This window comes from Lactuca sativa, chromosome 8, assembly GCF_002870075.4.
Source record: "Lactuca sativa cultivar Salinas chromosome 8, Lsat_Salinas_v11, whole genome shotgun sequence".
Lineage (NCBI taxonomy): Eukaryota > Viridiplantae > Streptophyta > Magnoliopsida > Asterales > Asteraceae > Lactuca > Lactuca sativa.
In genome coordinates this window covers 279,932,842-279,953,976 of record NC_056630.2, presented here as the reverse complement: position 1 = coordinate 279,953,976, position 21,135 = coordinate 279,932,842, and the positions used below count along the sequence as shown (strand labels likewise).

Genomic DNA, 21,135 nt, shown 5'->3' with positions numbered 1-21,135 from the left:
AACCCTATTATGGTCAAAAATTCGAAAATTAGAGATGTATACCATGATTGCAATGTTTAATAATTGCCTCTCCTTCGAATAATTATTATTGAATTGACCTAATCTTTGGAACACATACGTTTGCTTCTTTCCATGAATAGTCGTCCACTCGTCATCTCCCATTAGACCGTAAACCGAGACCACAAAAAAAAAAAAAAAAAAAAAAGTCGGAAAGAGGCCTTCACTAGCGTTTGCATCCACCGGAAACACCTCCGATCGTCGAAATCGCCAGAGTTCAAATACGAATCCCAATTCATTTTAATTTTAGTTCAAATATGAATGCCAATTTGTTCCTATTGGGGATTGACTATTGTTAATTTGTTAATTTTTCATCACTTGGTTAATGGTTCATTTTAATTCTTAAAGGTTATAAATTTAAAAACTCTTAATTTTGTATGTGCCAATTTCGAGATGTCGAATACAACTTTCCGAATTGAAGTTTCGTGACTATAATATTATTCTAGTAAAGTTCAAAAAGAAAAAAGATAGACTTAACTTTGTTTGCGGGTTTTTTTGTTTTTAGAAATTTTGTTAGATTTCGAATATACGGAATCCGATTATCATATGTATAACTTAACACCCGTTTCAGATCCTAGCCAAGATATAAATCCTATTATAACAAATAGTTTTATATCTCTATACTAATAAAATAATAGTTTTTTTGTCATGTGTCATCATATTAGACATCTTAATTAATGTGTTGACACTTGTCAATCTATTAGTTCTCTATTTTAAATTTATTAGACATCATCATTAATTTGATGCTATTTGTCAATTTATTTATTCTTTATTTTAAATTTTAAATTTTAAATTTAAGTTTTATATTATTGTTTTCATTAATTCACAAATAAAAAATGTCTAATATATATTAAAAATTAATTACATATTTATTTGAATCAACGATTATAATTTCATATAACTAATAAAAACATCTCTTAATTAATAATTTATTTAAAATAATTGATTAATAATTTTGAGTTTTTACTATAAAAGTTTAATTAATTTTATAATCGTGGTTCCCACGGGTTATAAACTAGTGTAATATATATTAATTATATTCACGTTTAACAAACTATTTTACACTTTTGCTTACAGAAAAATGTTTAGAAAATGTTTTTCAAAAATAATAATTATATAACCTTATTTGTGCTATATAGTTAAATATTTGAATTAAAAAATAATAATAATATAACCTTGTATATATTAAATGAACAAAAAGAAAAAGAAAACCAGTGTGAATTATGTTTTGAGTTATGAGTAGATTGGAAATAATAATATTTAAATATATAAACAAACAAAATGTCAAAAAAAAGCATTAAAAATTTTATTCGGACAAAATATCAAAAATACTTGAAAATTTATTCTAACAAAACATCAAAAAAAAATATAAGCTAACAAAATGTAAAAAAAAAATAGTAGAAAATATATTTGAATAAACATAAAAAAATCTAAATCATAAAAAAAATATAGATAAATAAAATAAAAGCAATAAATATTAATAGATAAAATTATATAAATAGTTCCTATAATAGTTCCTGTGACAATCGCAGAAACAAATTACATAAATGGTCCTTGTGAGGGAAAATATATAATTTCATGTGGGACTTAATTGAAAATATAACACTGTTATCCAAAATAACATTCCGTGTTCATTTAAACGTGAAAAGGACCCCATCCAAAATTATTCAAAAAGACCTACAAGGATCCAAACCATAGGGACCTAATGTGTAGTTTTGTCTAGAAGAAATTTATTTAATAATTTTCCGAGCATCAAATATCAAACTACTATAACCCTTCACCTTCTAATTCCTTGACCTTTTCACCTCTCCTATGTTTGACTTTTTTTCTTTTTTTTTAGAAAACCGCAAATATATCATTAATAGAGGGCAACGCCCAATAGCAAGGAGCAACAAAGGCAATAAGTAAAATAAACAAGGACGTAACAAAGAAAATTAAGAAGCAACAAAAGTAAAAGATGAAATACACCATTCCGTCCACCTCCCACATGAAACATTTCCTCTGTGTTTACACCAATTAAAGACGAGTGAGATTATATTGTCCGCCAGTTTAGTGAGATTCATCGCGATACCCTTCAAAACCTTATCATTTCTTGATATCCAAATCTTCCAAATTAGACAGTAGAAAATAGAGATTAGAATATCCTTCTTCTTTGGGCAATTCCCCCACGTAGCAGCAAAATCAATGAAATCACATACACCTGTGAAAACCTTGTCTCCAATTCCACACCATTTAAATATCCAATGTTGTACCTCTCTAGCATAGTCACAGTTGACTAACAAGTGATCAACTGATTTTGATTCCGAATTACACATTGGGCAACCCAAATTAACAATAGGTATACTCCTTGAAGCTAAGTTTTCCGCCACCGGAATCCTGTTTAATGTTGCACGCCAAACAAAACAGCGCACCTTCAAAGGTACTGTTTTTGTCCACCCAATTGTCTTTCCCTTGTATGCAATTAGTTTTGACTCCAGGAACTTCCTCATTCTATTTACAGTGAATTCCCCATTAGGATTGAGAAGGAAGCTGAATCCAAAATTGAGTTTTTCCACGACATTCAAATTTCCAATATCCGTGTATAACTGCAACAGTTCGTTTAATTCAATCGGCCCTGACGGTTCAAATCTCCACATCCACGAGAAACCATTTGTGGAGAGTCTATCGCTCACTGAGCAACATTTGACTGATTCCAGCGCATATAAATTAGGGAATTTGGTATAGAAAGGAGTTTTACTACACCAAGGATCCTTCCAGAACATTATTTTAACATCAAACCCCGGGATGAGGGCGAAAATGTCAGTCCAATCTATGTGAAGTGAATTAGTATCTCTAACTGCCTTATAAATATTGCACCAGACTCCGTTTGATGATTTCCTCGCTATATAAGAGGCAGGTTTGTTGACTAAGTTGTGAATGCTTACAATAACGCTTCTCCATAGACCACACTTTTCATTCATGAGTCTCCACCACCATTTAAATAGCAATGCAGTGTTCTGTGCAAAAATTGATCCTACACCTAAACCACCATCGGATTTAGGGGCAATGACTTTATTCCAATCTACCCAGTGAATTATTCTTTTCAATTCACTACCTCCCCATAGAAATTTGCGCCTTATTTTTTCAATTTGATCGATGATTCCCAATGGAGCTTTAAATAACGACATATAGAACGTGGGGAGACTATCCAGAACAGACTTGATGAGGGTGAGACGGCCCCCAAAAGATAGGGAATTGGCTTTCCAACTAGAGAGCTTAGAAGATAATTTATTCAGAATCGGATTCCAGTTTTTCTTAAGTGCCATGTTAGCACCAACCGGTACTCCCAAGTAATTAAACGGAAATTCACCATGTCGGCATCCAAGTGCTTGAGCAGTACTGGAAAGATTTTCTTTATCAATGCCCACACCAAATAAGCATGACTTAAGAAAGTTGACTTTCAGCCCCGAAGAAATATGAAAGCACTTCAGAATCCGTGACAGATTTTTAAGATTCTCGTAATCCCATTCACCCGTAAATATTACATCATCAGCATACAATAGATGTGAAATAACAGGACCGTCCCCGGGTAGTTTAATGCCACGGATAATTAGGTTATCGCAAGCACTTTTCACCGCAATATTTAGCCCTTCCATAGCCAATATAAAAAGAAATGGCGACAGTGGATCCCCTTGTCTCACCCCCTTGGATATTGAAAATTTTTCTGTGGGAGACCCATTAACAAAAACTGAGGCTTTTGCTAAAGATAAGTAGCTAGAAATCCATCTCCTCCATTTACACCCGAAGTTCATTTGTTCCATGACTGAGTCTAAAAAACCCCAGTTAATGGAATCAAATGCCTTTTCAAAATCAATCTTGAACAAGAACATTTTTTTCTTTTTTTGTTTTGCCCAAGATATGATTTCGTTTATAATAAGAGGACCATCATGAATGTGCCTGCCTTGAATATAAGTTGTCTGAGTCTCATCAACCACCTCCCTGATTACCATCTTCAATCTAACAACGAGAAGTTTTGCAATCACCTTGTACATACATCCAATAAGACTGATGGGTCGATAATCACAGAGATTTAGTGGATCAGGTATCTTAGGAATTAGTGTGATATTTGAAGAATTGCAACCAGGTGCAAGAGTGCCGTTGAGTTCAAAGTGCTTAACAAATTTTGTTATGTCACCACCAATGGTATCCCAATGGGCTTTAAGGATTTTGAAAGAGTATCCATCTGGGCCAGGAGCCTTTTCACTTCCGCATTGCCAAACAGCCGATTTGATCTCTTGGATCGAAAACTCAGATTCCAATAAGCTTGATTGACTTGCAGAAAGTTTCTTAAATTTGCTATTGATGAATTTTGGTCTATTAGGCCATCTCTCACAGAATTTGTCGGTAAAGAATTTTAAGATCTCCGCTTTCACATCCCAGGGGTCTGAGTTCCATACACCATTAATAGTTAAACCATGGATTCTGTTCTTCCGATTTCTATGCTTGAGACATCCATGAAAGAATCGGGAGTTTTCATCCCCATCTTTAACCCATTTAATTTTTGCCTTCTGCTGAAGATCAAGTTTTATTAATTGCTCAATCTCCATAGTCTTGTGAGTCTTGTGTAAGCCTTCCTGTCTTGCCTTTCTTTCCCCTTCAGACAGTACACGAGATTCCGCAATAACGTCTAGTGGTTCCACTTGTTTTTAAGATGAATTAGAGTCTCTTGCTCACGGTGAGATTTCAACCTGCTCCAATCACGAATGGCATTTTTTACATGTTTAAGTTTGGCGGCCAAAATTCTATCGGCGGTACCAAAACCCCTAAAGGAATCCCAGGAACTTTTGAATAACACGTTAAAATCTTCTAATTGTAACCACGAATTGAAAATCCGAAATGGCGGCGGCCCATAATCACAGTTGGAAGGCCTTAGGATAATAGGAGCGTGGTCAGAGTGCTCACGGGCAAGAGTAGTGACTGAGGTGAGTGGCTGTAAATTAATGAAATTTGAACAGACAAGGAAGCGATTGATCTTACTCAATTTGTGTCCTTCCTCCCTCAGAAATGTGAATTTGGATCCCCCCATGTGAAACTCATGTAATCCTTCATCCACGATGAATTTATTGAAATCTGCCGCCGTCACTTTACAAAAAACAGAGTTGAATCTCTCGTGAGCAAATCTTACAGCATTGAAATCTCCAAGAAAGATCCAAGTGTTTGCAGGGTGTAATTTTTTAACAGTCGAAAGCTCCTCCCATAACGCCCTCTTCTCTGCAATAGAATGAGGTCCATAAACATTTACCATCGTTGTTACACCTGTCACCCCCTTCCAATTTCCCATGATGACTATATAGTTTTTTGCTTTAATACAATTTACTTTTGCGAAGATATGTGGATCCCAAATACAAAATAGGCCTCCAGATCTACCAGTGGGATTTACAGCGTCATAATCAAAATTTGACGAGCCCCAACACCCAACAAAATCAATAGTGTTGTAATCTGTTACTCTTGACTCTTGTATTCCAATGAAATCAATATTGTCTTTGATTTTAATTTTTCTTATCCAATCAACCTTGTAGGATTCACCCACTCCCCTTATATTTAGACTTAGGGAATTCATTGTTGACTACCTGATTCACCTTCACCCACACATACTTTGGATGAGATTCCCTCCAGAATATCCATATTGTCTTCATTAATAAGGAAACCCACCCTATTGCCGACCTGGATAAGTTTCCCAGTCTCATTAGAAGATGAGCAATCGTCATTAATACTGGTAGAAGCTTGCGATCTAGCAAGGACATTTAGATCAATAGAAGGTACCGATGCTTGCTGATGATTATGAGGGAAAGCAGGTAGAGAAGCTGGTAGGGGTAATGAAAGGGGCTGCTCAAGGAATTCAGTTGTGAGGCATCGAGCTGGAAGTGAGCTCAAGAATTCAGGTTGACCACGACTATCCAATTTACGCTTTTTAGAAACGGATCCCCCAAAGTCATCAGAAGCGATATTATTCCCAAGAGTTCGGATCTGATCTAGTGGAACTGAATCAGATTGGGCTGAAGGGCTTCTGAAAGAACCATCGGGAGATGTGGGCTTAGCAACGGTAGTATCGATTAAATCATCCAAGGGCATATTGGGAATATCACCCATAACAGAGTCAAGATTTTGAGACATTCCGTCTACCCCAATTAATACACTTTTTGGTCCATTTCTGGCTTTGACTTTTCGAATTCCACCGTCGCCGGAGTGCCATCGGAGACACCATCATCTTGTTCCGATTCCATGACAATTTCTCCTTCTTCCAATTCCTCATTCTGATGGCCATCTACCCAGGTATCTGAGATTCCATCTTCTCCAAAGACATCGTCTTCCCCATCGCTTTCCTTAATTGTATCAGAGTCCGATTCCGAATCAAAATATTTAGAAAAAGGCTGCTAAATGTCTTTGGTTTCAATCACACCCACCGATAAGGTCGCACCGAGAAAAATACAATTGATTTCAGAGTTGATTAAGGTTTTTACTCTGGTTAATATTCTTATGTGAGGGGATGATAAATCAATACCGTGCCAATTTTGACAATTATCAACCTCAATGACCTTGCCAATTTTTCCTGCAATCAAGCTCACATTCTCTTCAGATCTCAGATTAATAGGAAGACCAACGATTTTAGCCATGCCATTCTTTCAAATGGCACGTCCTCAGCAAAGCCGACCTTGAGCCACTTGAACCATTTACTCCATGCTTGCTCATTCATAAGACAACCAGACACATCTGAGTGGACTGAAAACCTTAAAATAATCTTTAGGCCACCTGCATAAAATACCTCCCTTGGTGAGATCCCATCTTTTTTGAGCAACTCCGGGAGATTGGTGAGTAGATGAAAGCTAATAACTTCCCCTGTAAGTACTGCTTCAGGTTTCATAGCCAAAACCCTATTCAAAGATACCGAAGGAACCAATTTTTTTTCCTTCCTGCCGGTGACAGCATCTGCAAATGTTTTACCTTCCGATATCTTTGACCAATCCCCTGGAATTGTTGATAATTGTACAGGATGAACACGATGAGGTCTGTAGGCCTGTTTATAGTTATTGTATCTCTTCTCGTATTTAGCCACATTCACCTTTAGGATACACACCCCGCTCCCGAGTTGTAGCAAAGAAAAGAAGAGAAGAGAAAAGAAAGTAAGGAGAGAAAAGAAGAGAAAAGAAAGGAAAAAGAAATTGTCATTTGTGCTCCCGAGTTGGAGAGAAATGGAAGGAAAGTTAAACATTTTGTTCTTTCTTTTCAAATCCTCCTAAATCGGGAGGAAAGGTAGGAGGGAAAGTTTTCCTTCCATTTCCTTCCACTTCCTTCCTTTAATGAAACTCGGGAGCACCATTCTCTCTTGCTTTCCTCTCATTTCCTCCCATTTCCTTTCTTTTCTCTCTTTAAGTTGAACTCGGGAGCGGGGTGACAGTGTCCGCATCTAACCTGGTTCATCGAGTTCAACGTCGCCTGAGAGTCTTTGATGCCACTGTATTTTACGAATGCGAAGTAGGAGCCCGCTCTATCTTTTCTACCCAGGATGTAAATATCAACAATCTTACTGTATTTTCGAAACTCCTTGCTAAGCATGCTCACAGTGGTATCTTGTTGAATGTTGGACACATAGAACGTAGTGATATATGAGGCAGACTGAGGTTTTCTCCGGCGAACCTCCACCCATTCTCCGACATTTTTCATGCGACTGTTCGACTCCCTCATGCTTGATAAAATGCGCTTTTTAGTGGTGAAGACACGACTTTTTTTTATTAGTGACCGTACGTATAGCACCTAATATAAATAATCACTTGATTGCAATTCTGGATACTAAAGAAAATCGAATCAAAAGAGTACTTTCTAGTTATAAAGAATTAGACAGCGGAGATTTAATTTACAGGTAATCAAAGATTAAACAATTTAAATCAGAAATAAGTCTTTGGAAGAATCCATTAGAAGGACTTGGTAAGCTGAAATAGAAGAAACCCATAAATACAGAAAAGAAAGCAATCATTGATCCACAAAGTAAGAAATAAGTTATAGTAAGATCAAGAAGCTATTTAATGTCAAAATATGTGTACCCTCCCTACTCATCTTACAGGGTTGTTCTTGATCATAAATATTCATTCACTACAACAAACGGGACCTATAGGGATGAAAAATGTCGTCTCTATAGTTTAAAAAAGTCGTCACTATAGGTGTCAGGGGCGACATGTCGTCCCTATAGCTTTCGTCTCCATAGCCCCGTTGCAATAGATCCTTTTGGTCGTCGCTATAAATATCGTCGCAATAGGTATCCTTTAGAGACAACATGTCGTCTTGTTCTGGTTCGTCGCTATGCGGTGCTGGTATCCATAGACGAAACTATAGAGACGACATGTCGTCTCTATAGGTGTATCTATAAAGACAACATGTCGTCTCCATAGATAGAGATGCAGAGTCGACACATCATACCCTTTAGTAACAGGTGTTCGTTGTGGTAGATGCTCTAGTAGAGATGACATGTCGTCTCTATAGATGCACATATAGAGATGACATGTCGTCTCTATAGACGATGTACCTTTCCTATATACTGCAAATCAGCCTTTTCCACCTTCCCATTCATAAACGTCAATCCACCCTCACTAACTGCAAACCTTACAAGGTTCCCTATATTCAGTGCTGTCTAAAAACCACAAAATCCAAATGAATAAAAAAAACTTTATTAACTGAAATATTTTTAAACAATAATTACACAAACCTCTTGTGTAAAACCCGCATTCAAGCAACCAAGTACAACAGGAGGATCATCAAATGTAACCAATTCCCTATTTTCTTATATCTCCAAAACCACCTTCTCATTTACAAACATTAAAAAAATCAATGAATGGTAAATTATGAAAAATAGCAACATATTGAAATGAAACATGTTATAATGGGTAAGAAATTGTAACTACCTGCTGTTGATTTGGAATTTGTCCTTTGTTATCTGTATCAATGACATACTCACTACAAGTCTCATCCTTCCAGACAAGTGCTAATGGTGTATTTCCTATTTGATAGTGTGCATGTCTATATATAATAAACAGAAAAAACCCCATCAAAAATATTAATGAAATATCTTTAATGAATTAACAAAGAAGCTTACATGTCATAATTGCATATTTCCTTGTTTAAATTTGTATGCTTTGTTTTGTATGCTTTGTTTAAATTTGTGGGCTTGGAGATTTTTTGCTTGTTGAGATTTATACAGACCAAACTGTGAGGTAGAAGAGTCTCTTAAATACTCTGTTGTAGCCACTAAGATTTAAGCAAATGCCTAAAATACCCCTGCACCAATAACTAATAAGATTTTGTATATTTTTTTTGATTTCCCATTTCTATAATGCTTGATTGCAGTGGATGCATAGTGAAAGACTTAATCATTTGACATTTTGAGTTATCCATTATAAGATTATTAAGCTTTTTGCAAATAAAATATCCATAAGGGACTTGCCCTGTATAAGCTGTTTGGAGGCTAAATCTATATCTATGGTAAGTAGATGGATCCTCACAAGCTCCTGACTCAACAAGCTTGTTGTTCATCCAAAAAAGAAAAAAAAGGAAAACCAACCTCCAAAAACAACAAGGTCATATTTGACATCCAAGGAGTTGAAAATTTCCCAAGATGCCACATGAAAATTTCCCACCAAGCTGCCACCTGTTGTTTAGTAAAATCGCTTAGTAATTTAAACAAAAAAGTGGACATGATCATTAGGGGCGATTTCGTAATTTTGGGTTAAAAAAGTTTTAAGGAATTGTAAGATGGTGAAGAGAAAAACCTGCATCCACCATGCCTTCTTTAAGAAGAATGTCTCAAAAAGCATGTGATGGTAATTGAAAACAATGGCATATCATTGTTGATGGTGATAAAATCCCTCCACCAATCAAAAACTTTAAAGACATGAGATTCCTGGATCCTGTTTTGAAAAAAATGAAAGAAAAAGGAATAGTACAACCAACACCTATTCAAGTTCAAGGATTACCCGTGATTCTATCTGGAAGGGACATGATTGGAATAGCATTTACAGGGTCTGGAAAAACATTGGTGTTTGTGTTTCCATTGATTATGATGGCATTACAGGAGGAGATTATGATGCCAATTGCAGCAGGGGAAGGACCTTTGTATTGGAGGTGTCGATATGAGATCACAATTGGATATTGTTAAGAGAGGTGTTCATATTGTTGTTTTTCTCCATCAGGATTTACAAGAATACCTGCACTCCCCATAATGTTCCATGTTATGGATTGTCAATACTATTATTGGGTTCTATAATGTACAAATTTCAATATTATGAGTTAATGAATACTTTTAAAGATCTTAAAGAAAGATACATCCATAAACTAAGATCATGCCTGAAGTGAAAGATGATGATAAATGTCCCAATAGAGGAGTGGAAGTAGACCTGTCTTGCCATTCATGGACATGTATGACATCACGTTGTGTTCCAGTTACCTGCATTTTGGTCAATGGATTCTTAAAAAAGAATCACAGAAGATAGTTTGATGATGGAAAACATGGAAATAAAAAAAAAGGTTTAACAAATTATCTTCTTAAGCACAATATAAACAAGTTGATGAAGAGTAAGCTACAAACCTGCATCCATTCAAGGCAAGCACGACTGAAAAATAAATAAGCCTCCAATTCATTGTAAGAGCCTCCATATACATCTTCCCCTTTAAAGAATTGGTTCATTGGTTCCAAAAGTATAACTGGAAAGCATTCCAGAGTATGCATTGGTTTCAATCCAGTTTCCATCATAATATGAATTATAAGTAGACATTAGTGACAATTCTTGTAAATTCAATGCTCAAAATTATTACCTCCATTAGGATCTGCTGCCTTACCTGGACATTATCACAGCAAGAAAAAAAAAATTAGAAAATAAAAAAGTAAAAATTAGGAAAATTTAATATCAAACACTGATATAGCATTTGTATAGAATGATTTTGTAAAACAATTTGGTGTAATTACCCTGCTAATGCTACCACAACAAGATAGAACAACATGCTAATAATAATAAATCCCCTGCAAACAAACATAAGGAGATATGAAGATTACAAAATGAAAATTACTTCATTATTGGATTGTGATCATAGAAAGCAAAATAGGTTTATGATGAAAAGAAGATAAACATGTAGCATTTGAATAAGCGTATCGCCAGACGAATAGGAAGTAGACAGAGAGAGTAAAAGGGAAGGAATAAGTACCAATACCTCCGCCAGCTCCGGCAAGGCCTATCACGACAATGTTCGACATTCCTCTCCGTCGATGATTTCTGTGAGAGCTATGAAACCATAGAAAATCACAAATTCAATTTCAAACACATAATTGCTGACATAAACCCCAATTCCAGTTTCTAACCTAGAATTACTAACCTAGGTCGCTGGAGTGGGACTTGTAATTGTTAGAATTCGTAACCGGAGGTGAAAAGGAAGCCTGTAGTTAGAATCGTCGATGTTGAAGCAAATCTTTGGCAACTAGCATGAGGATCTGTGGAGAGGGGAAGAAGATTTGACGGTAGTGAGAGGTGAGGAAGTCGCCATGGGAGAAGGGAAGAATCTGTGATCGATCGATCGAGAGAGACTGATGATTAATCTATTGAGCATGCATCAATGAAACGAAGGGGCTGTTCTAATTTTTGGCATAGAGAGCTATGAGGACGACAAGTCGTCCTTATAACTATCCCCAAAACGACGTCATCCCTTTATTTCCGTCAAAAGATTTAAAAATATGTTAATTTTTTATTTTTTGTTATTTATTGGAGGGATAAGTCGTCCCCATAGATGTTTCAAGAACGCGCCAAATTCACTTTCTTTCCTTCTTAATATGTTAAAACGAGATGTCGTCGTTGTAGCATCAAAAGTCAAAAACAATTAGTCAACTCTATAGCAACGACATGTCGTCTCTATAGATCTCGTCTCTATAGGTGCTTATTCTTGTAGTGATTGTCTAGTTTGAATTTGAAAAACAAAATCAAGACAATTGTATAGTAAAGAGTTTTGAATGTATAATCCGCCCTTATTCAAGACAATTGATTTTCATGGGATGGGAAATTTGAAAGCAGGCATGTATATTCAACCAATTCGTTCTCTTAATGAAGAAATATAATTGTAAAGGGCATATATATATATATATATATATATATATATATATATATATATATATATATATATATATATATATATATATATATATATATATATATATATATATATATATATATAATCCACCCTTATTCAATACATTTATAGACAGTTATGTAGCCTTGTAAGCAATGGCAGACCTTAGTGGGGCATTTAGGGTCCCGGGTCACTGCTCAATTTCCGGCATGCATTTTAAATTTTTTTTTTTTGGTTTTTCTGTTAGGTGCATCCGCTTGAAGTATGATGGACACCCCTACTAAAACAGTCTGCGTCCGCCACTGCTTGTAAGACATGCTTTTGGGTGGTCGCGAGAGATAGGGTGGAGGCCTAGAGGGTCAATTGTTGCAGAGATGGGCAGGGATGGGATGGTCTCTTGTTGTATAAAGAAATAAAGGTGTAATTTTGTAAAAAAAAATACAAATAGATACACGTTTACAATAAACACAAAAGCAACATAATTGATACCATACAGCCATACACATACAAAACCGAATTAAAGCAAATGAAGCCATGCAAGCAACAACAACTTAAAACAAATTTATACCACATCCATAAAGTCCTAAACTTAAGCAAATTAATGACACCATGTAAATTAACACCTTCGCATTTGACATAATTTTGGGCAGCATTTGTGGACATACTGCCTACTTCCATCTTCGGGTTTGATTCACTCGATAAGGCCATCCAACCCCAGCGCAAATAGTACCACATACTGAGCTCCTAAAGCACCAGTTTTTGTCACGTTCTTAGCAAGGTTTATCACTTTATCGCGTTTTCTCTTTTCGCAAGGATCTGTTGCATGGCTGATGCCAGTGCCATCATCCTCATCCACATCCAATTTCGAGAATTGATGTGCAAAAATGATTTCTCCCTTTTTTTCACCGGATGGTATGGACAACCGGTAACTACGTTTACCAATGGAAGCATCAGCATCGAGAAGATCTGCAAAAGGCACTTCAACTTCTCCGATATACCGGTCAAACATGGCCCCTTCGTGCTTGATCTGGATGAAGAGACTGTACTCTCTCTTCACAGGAACAATATGGAATTTAACGGAATAGTTCCATTCTGGATAACAACCAGCCTTTTCTGCGACAGGTGTTGTTATTTTTTGGGACTCCTTTCCATAGCCGGCGATCCAAACTACAGCATAGGGATCCATGGTTCCAAAGTGTTTGACATCTTTGAGATCCTTTGCGTAATGGATGACAAGGGTTAACTCGGCGGACTCCATTCACTACTAGCTAGCTAACATAAGACGATAGTAACACGAAAGTATGTTATATAATTATACACCGGTTGTGGGTTGGGTTCGGGGTTTTTTGGAGTAGGGCAACGTGTCACATGAGGATTGGAAGGTCAAATATATCGGCCAAGTCATAGAACCCATGCAACAACGTCACCAGTTGTACGTACTCAGTGAGTTTATAAACATACGTCCAGAACCATGATTGATGCTTTGTGGTTGCTATTGTGCGATATAGTCGCCTCCGTACCAGAAACAGACAATATGGTAGGGCTAGATTGCAAATAACCATGCACCATATATATTATGTGTTCTTGAATTCTTTCTCATAGATTGACATTATGTGTGGTAAAGATGCATAGGAATTGTTTTAAAAAATAAAACATGTTCTCTTATCAAAAGGATTTAGTTAACACTACAGAAAAACGATTTTAAGCGGTGACAAAAATCACTGCAAAAAGTTAAATGTCGCCATTAATAAGGCAGTCGCCGATAATACCTTTTATCGTAGGTAATAATCACTTTTTTTAAATCAGCCTTTTTTGGATGCAGATAAACCGATACGTAGCAATATTAATCGCCGAAAACACGAAAACATTAGATGCAGAAAACAAAATTAAATAACAACATCCAATTAAGTACCAAAGTGTTATAATTCTATGGGTAAATTACACCATTCGTCCCTCGTGTATGTGCCAAAAAACACGTTTAGTCCTTATTTTCAAAAATTAACTCGGACCGTCCCTAGGTTTGTTTTTTCTTGCTCGCTTAGTCCTTATTGACATAAAATGACTATTTTGCCCTTAATAATTTGTTTTTTTAATTTAATTTAATTTATTTATCATTTTAAATTAATAAAAGAAAAGAAAAATAAAAAAATATTATGTCCAAACCCACCCACCCCTCATTTCCCTTTCCCATATTCTATCCCTCTTTCTCACCTATTCATCTTCCTTTCGAACTCATTATCCTCTCTAACGATCGGCACCCTGAAGCTACTCCGATGAGATCATGAAACCATCCACCCTCAATGCACGATGTAGAACAAAAGCAATAGCAGAGCGAGAAAGAAGCTAGTGGCGGTTCAAATCTGTGTTTGAGATAGGAGTTTCATATTTAGCGGAGCTGGTGGTGTTTAGGGTGGTTTGCGGCAAAAAAAAATCCTCCCTTTTTCTCCTCTAAACCCACTGATCAGAGAGAGAAAGAAGTTGAGGGAAACAAAATCGATGAGGAAGAGGAGATTAAGGAGATCGGTTTTACGGAACTAAAATAAAATCCTCCATGTGTCACCTCCAATCCACCATCGTCCTCCCCTGCTAGCCACTGACGTTGTAATCCATGGATTTACACTTCGTGGATCTCCACTCCGTCGATATGCACGCTAGAGATCGTCTCTTTGAACTCTTCTAGGTGCTGGTGTAGGAGACGTCTGGTTTAGAGATGAAGAAGGAGACAAATGGGGTTAGTGAAGTCTGGTCGGAGGCGGAAGGGGACAACGACGTCTGAACAGAGAAGAACATTGTCTTCCCCATTTTGATTTTGCCCTAATTCTGGATTGTTTGCATCATAATTGGTTTGTTTATATTTTTTGGGTTTTCCAGAAGTGATGATTGAGCGATGACAGGTGGTCTTCAAAGGGGGTGGGGTGATCTGAGAGCAGATTTATGGCGGCGGTGATGCAGGTTTTCGGTGGTGCTATAGATGCCCGATGAGGGTGGTGGTTTAGTGTTCTTCAAAAAAAAAAAAAAAGAGCAAGAGCATGTAAAAGTGTTAGGTTGACCCACAACTTTAATTAAAATGTTTTTTAATAATTAAAAAAATTAAAAAGGGCATTTTGGTCATTTCAAGTCTCATAGGGGATGAAACATGCAAATTTAAACTAACGAGGGATGAAGTGTGCAAATTTCTACAATATAAGGGATGACCCGAGTTAATTTTTGAAAATATAGACTAAACGTGCTTTTTGGCACATGTATGAGGGACGAATGGTGTAATTTACCCTAATTTCATACACATACCAAAATAAACAACAAAAGTGTTATAAATTTATGTCATAACAAGTCTAACAAAACACAAACTAATTTGACAAACCATCATCTGCACTCCCTTCCTTCTTTAGCATAAAATAAGTAGAAAGTAAGCTAGAATTTTATCTAAAAAAGCCACATCAAAACTCTCTAACAACCTAGCACTCTTTGGATCCAGGGAAACTCGATCCAAATCAAACTTTGTCTACAAAAACAAAAAAGTTAGCTAAGTAAAAACCATTCATAATTAAACATATAGAATATTCTTATATAAATAATTACCCTTATATGTTGTTTTACTATATCCTTTAACGCGGGGGAAGCTTTTTTCCAACTTCTTCTATCAAAAGGGACTATTTGCCACATTATTTTTCCAATCTCATGTGTAAACATGTCTTTTGGTTCTCCTACGAAATCAAATGTAATATCCCTGTCGTAGTCTAAGTCTATTGGTTTGCCTTTATTATTTACGAGCGTCTTTTCGAGCTTTATATTTTTGGCTTTTCCTATGACTCTCCTCAGTGGATCAGCTACAAATATACGTAAAAATTATTGGAAACAATATTTTATAATAACTGAATAAAAATAGTAAATAAAAATTTATAATAAGACTTACCATCCTGTTCATGTTGACCAGGACCTCTACCGCCTGGGTATGGTGGATCCTCGACTCCATCGCACCCTTGTCCACGACCTATAATAGCAACCATGGTGCAAAAAAATAAGATTCAAGTCAACGCCATTACATGAAAAATTATAAGATAAGCAGATACAATTTCTAGTACAAATACACATTACATAGGAATAAACATTTTTATTTCCACTAGGAATCCAAATAAAGTTTCTATTACAAATACACATACATTCACATACATATACCACATTACATACAAATACACATATACATACATAATACACTAATGTTATCCACATTGCATACAAATACACATATATACATAATAAACTATACATACTTAATAACATCCTACTTATACCAAATACACATACTTTCACATAGATATACCACATATACACCAAATACACATACATTTACATACATATATCAAATACACAATGACATCTTACTTATACCATATACACATACTTTCACATACATACATAATAGCATCATACTTATACCGAATACGCATACTTTCACATGCATATACCATATATACACCAAATATACATAAACATAAACATATACATTCCAAATTACATACACAATTTTCTATTTCCAAACAAATACAAATATACAAATATAATTTTAATTCTTATGTATACATTATACACAGAAATACATATACACATACAATATATACACATACCACTAATTATATACACAAATACACATACAAATACACATATACATACATGAATACACTTACATTCTATGCACAAATTGTTGGATAAGGTGTCTAAGTTCATAACTATTTCTGGTATGTACTTGACCCGGTTGGCATGGTCCATTTAGGTTGCATGCCATCATGATAATTGGATAGGCAAAATGAGAAGAAGAACACTTATGATTTGTTAATATATTATAAGTTATAATATATTAATATGAAATCATATTATTTAATTAGTATTGATCAAGAATTAATTTGGAATTAATTTTGTGATCAAAAAGAGACTAATTAAATATATGGGGTTGATTGTGTAAATCATCTATTCTTATATAGTGGGCTAATGATCCATGGTTTATTGGATTGGGCTAAAACCCATAGGGTGCTCCATGGATGCTCCGTGGAGGTTAAAACCCATGGATCATGGAGGAAATGAAAAGCCATGTCAATTAGGGTTTACATGGTGTAACCCTACTTGTCACACACTATATAAAGACCCCATAGGCTAGAAAAATTGGCACTAAGACAAGAACATAGAAGGCTAGCCGATTTTGAGTGATAGTGTACTTCTCTCAAAGTTATTCCAAGAGTTGTGGTGTTGTGTGAAACATTTGAGGCATCACATTTGGGGTGGTAGGTTCACAAAGTTGTTAAGGAATCCAAGTAACAATAAAGGTATGTTCTTATACTAGCTTTTATGTTTCAAGTTTCCCTTGCCATGCTAGTTAGTTTTTTTTTTGAAAGAGAGTCATGGTAGTTAGGTTAAGAACCTTGGAAAAATCAAATTTGCATGTATCTTAGTAATACATAGATCCAAGGTTTTTAGGGTTACATGTACACCATAGTGTTAGAATGCTCAAAACCCTTCAGTGGTATCAGAGCGTAGGCTTGTTTTCTTGATACTTGATGCAAATTGTTGAAGAAAATTGAAAATTTTGCATTCTGCTGAGTGAACTCACCGAGTCCATGGGAGGACTCGACGAGTCCATGCATATATTCATCCAACTCGTCGAGTAGGTTCGTGTACTCGACGATAGGGGTGTTTGTTTGAATGGATCGGTTTGATCTGATCCAATCAAGTGAATCCAAATTGATTTCGGTTTTCAAAACATGAATCCGCATAGTCCAAACTAAATTCAAATCCGATCCGATCCGAACCAATTGCAATTCGGTTGGATCGGTTTTTATAATTCGGTTTACAAAAACCGAAACATTTTAAAACGGTATATAATTATAATATTAACCAACTTTACACAAGAAGCAAAAACAAATTATTTAGTTGTGATTTGAAATTTATAAACAACAAATAAGAAGAAATATTAAACTTAAAGATCTTATAGATAGAAAACTTTTGAGAGAAAATGCATATTAATGGTTTTTTTATCAGGTGAAACGTTTTGAACCTGTTTGGAAAAATAAATTACAAAATTAATAAATAACTATAGATATATATTATAAATGGATAAATTATATATGTTTATTCGGTTTTTTTGGACTATTCGGTTCTGATTTTATAAACTAAAACCAATCCGGAATCCAAAATAATAATTCGGTTTTGTTGAAAACACATCCAAAAATCCGAATATCTGAACCAAATAGTCCAATCCAAATTATCCAAATGGATAATTCGGTTTTATCCGAATAGTGAACAGCCCTACTCAATGAGTATGAGGCCCAGAGTGCAGTTTTTCGAGTTTTGCTGCTGGAAATGGACTAGAATCATTACCCTAAACTGTTTTGGACATCTAAAACCTGTTTTTGATGTGGTAATGATTATGCTAATCCATTTACATTGGTTATTATCAAAATTTCAAGTTTTATATGTGTTTATATGATTCTTGAAATTGTTGATATGAATGTTCATACACTTATGAGTTTGGTAGATCATATGAATTATTTGCAAATTGTTTGTTAGTTTAATTCTTGATCTAAATGTTTTTAATGGAGACCATAATTTGTCCTCAAGTTATGGATTACCAAAAGTTTTTCATTTAAAGTCCATTAAAGAACACATATGTTACATAAAATGAAGAGTCTTCATTTTAATAAACCATTAATTCATAAGTTATGAGGTTGAAAAGTTTTGAATAGTTACAAAACTTGCCCTCAAGTTTTGGAACATGCAAAGTCACTTTAGAAAACTTTAGTTCCACCTCCTAGAATTTTAAAAGTTAAAATTCAACCATTATACTTTATAGTATTATAAGTTAATAATAAATATACATATATATATATATATATATATATATATATATATATATATATATATATATATATATATATAAGATCAAGTCGTTTTACCATTAGTAGGCCTCATTCACGAAGTCGGTCTATAAGGGGGGTATAAGGTTGTTGCCTATAAAATGGCAGCTTAATGGGTGTCCACTCTCACCCACCGCTTCCTTGACTGGTGGAGAGTCGTTAGCTGAACGGGTAGGACAATGACTTTAATTCTCAGTAAAAGTATAATTATTATAAAGTAACTAAATGTTTTATAAATTCCCAATCTTAGTTACTTTAGGAAAATGTGAATTTGGTGCTAACCCATAAAATTACACTTTGCACCTTGCTTAAGTCGTTAGTGGAGCGTGTGTGGTTAACCGTCACACTAACTTGGATTTAATAAGGTTGGCAAAGGGTGGTTTAAGGTTTATCATAGATCGGTGGAGCGCGTGTAGTTAACCAACACATCGATTAGGTGATAAACATTAAGAATACCAAGTAAATTTGCATGGTTATTCACACCTTGTTTTGTGATCCTCGGCATTCCAGTCACAAAACTTGAAGAGCACAATCGATATTGAAACATGCCATTGAAAAGTTCAATGAATCTCAAAAGAATCTAGGAGTTTCAAAACCAATTAAAGCCTAATAATAATATATTTCGTTTTTCATGGTGGAAATTGGTGAATCATCATTCACCTACCTTCAAATATTTTATAGCTTGGATTACGACATCCCTCTTCTAAGTTATAAAATATTGTGTTAGGTCCTAGCCTTAATATTACATTTGGATGTCCTATTAAGGACTATCTTTATATCTAATCTAAACTTGTATTTCTTCTTTTTCAGATGTCTTCCAACAGTGTTGTTTCTGGCTCAAACCCTACCGGCTCCTTCTCTATCATGAACCTTTGTGGGAGAGTCATCTTTGATGGGATTAATTTCAATGATTGGATTAGGAACATAAGGATGGCCACTCGCTATGAGGAAAAGGAATATGTCCTCGACAAGGAGCTGAAGGAACTTGATGACTCTTCTGCTACTCTCGAGAAAATCGCTGACTTCAGGACTCATGAGAGAGATGCCACTAAAGTGGCATGTATCATACTGGCCACGATGACAGCCGAGCTCCAAAAGTCCTATGAGGAATTTTATACTTTTGAGTTGCACCAGGATCTGATGGAAAGATACCATCATAGTGCTCGTCAAGAGTGATATGAAATAATCTCCTCCATGATAACAACCTGAATGAAATATGGTGAACCCATCACGGGCCACATGCAGAAAATGCAAGGGTTTGTGGACCGTCTAATGAAGTTGAATGTGAACTTCCCCGAGGAGTTGGTAATTGACATCATATTGCACTCCTTACATTCTTGTTATGATCAATTCCGAATGACCTATCATATGAACAAGGAGGAGGTCACACTCAGCAAACTTCAAGAAATTTTGAAGACTGTCGAAAGTGGTCTTAAAGGTAAATCGGTTGTTACTACTTCTACTCCTACCACCACCCCTGTTCTGGCTATCGGGAAAGGTAAAGGGTAGAAGAGGAAGATCCCTTTGAAGGGTACCAAGGAAAGGCTCTTGATGGCTCCTCTTCAAGTAGAACCAAAGGTGGTTCTGTCACTCCTTCTGCCAACCCTAAAGATTCTGAATGCTTCTGTTGCCATGAAAAGGCGCACTGGAAGCGAAACTGCCCAAAGTACTTTCAAGATGTTAAGTATGGGAAAGTTAAACCCAACCGTGCAGGTATTCACACTATATTGTCTAATAACTCACCATATTCTAATTCTTGGGTCCTTGATACAGGTTGTGGTATTCACATATGTTCTGATTTGCATGGACTAAGAAGAAGTGAGAATGTGGAGCATGGGAAGATAAACTTGATCATGGGGAATAGGAAAGCTTCACTTGTCACCAAGATTGGAGTTTATTCTTTGTTGTTAACTAGTGGGTTAAGATTAGATTTGAATAAATGTTCTTACTCGTCTGAAATGGCGAGAAATATTATTTCCTTTCATAGTTTGTACAAACAAGGATTTACCTTTTCATTTGATAATGAATGTGGTGG

At 35.5% G+C, this 21,135-nt stretch overlaps 1 protein-coding gene and 1 long non-coding RNA gene across 9 annotated transcripts; both read right to left on the bottom strand.

Moving 5' to 3' along the window:
* Positions 1-8,047: 8,047 nt before the first annotated feature.
* LOC111918313 (uncharacterized) lies at positions 8,048-11,758 on the bottom strand. 8 transcript variants are annotated; one of them, XR_006186098.2, is made up of 13 exons: positions 11,452-11,758; positions 11,284-11,360; positions 11,048-11,101; positions 10,897-10,920; positions 10,670-10,785; positions 10,479-10,528; positions 10,059-10,289; positions 9,855-9,966; positions 9,647-9,733; positions 9,182-9,363; positions 8,991-9,105; positions 8,795-8,887; positions 8,048-8,719 (listed from the first exon to the last, which is right to left on the bottom strand). It is a non-coding gene; the product is annotated as an uncharacterized LOC111918313 (long non-coding RNA). The 8 variants fall into 8 exon arrangements; XR_002859156.2 differs by having other exon boundaries at positions 9,855-10,289; positions 10,479-10,549; XR_006186099.1 differs by having other exon boundaries at positions 8,048-8,682; positions 9,855-10,289.
* A 1,128-nt stretch (positions 11,759-12,886) lies between these two features.
* On the bottom strand, positions 12,887-13,453 carry LOC111918303 (protein SRC2). The gene has a single exon (XM_023913984.1). It carries the CDS (start codon positions 13,451-13,453, stop codon positions 12,887-12,889), a length of 567 nt encoding a protein of 188 aa, XP_023769752.1.
* Between the last annotated feature and the right edge of the window lie 7,682 nt (positions 13,454-21,135).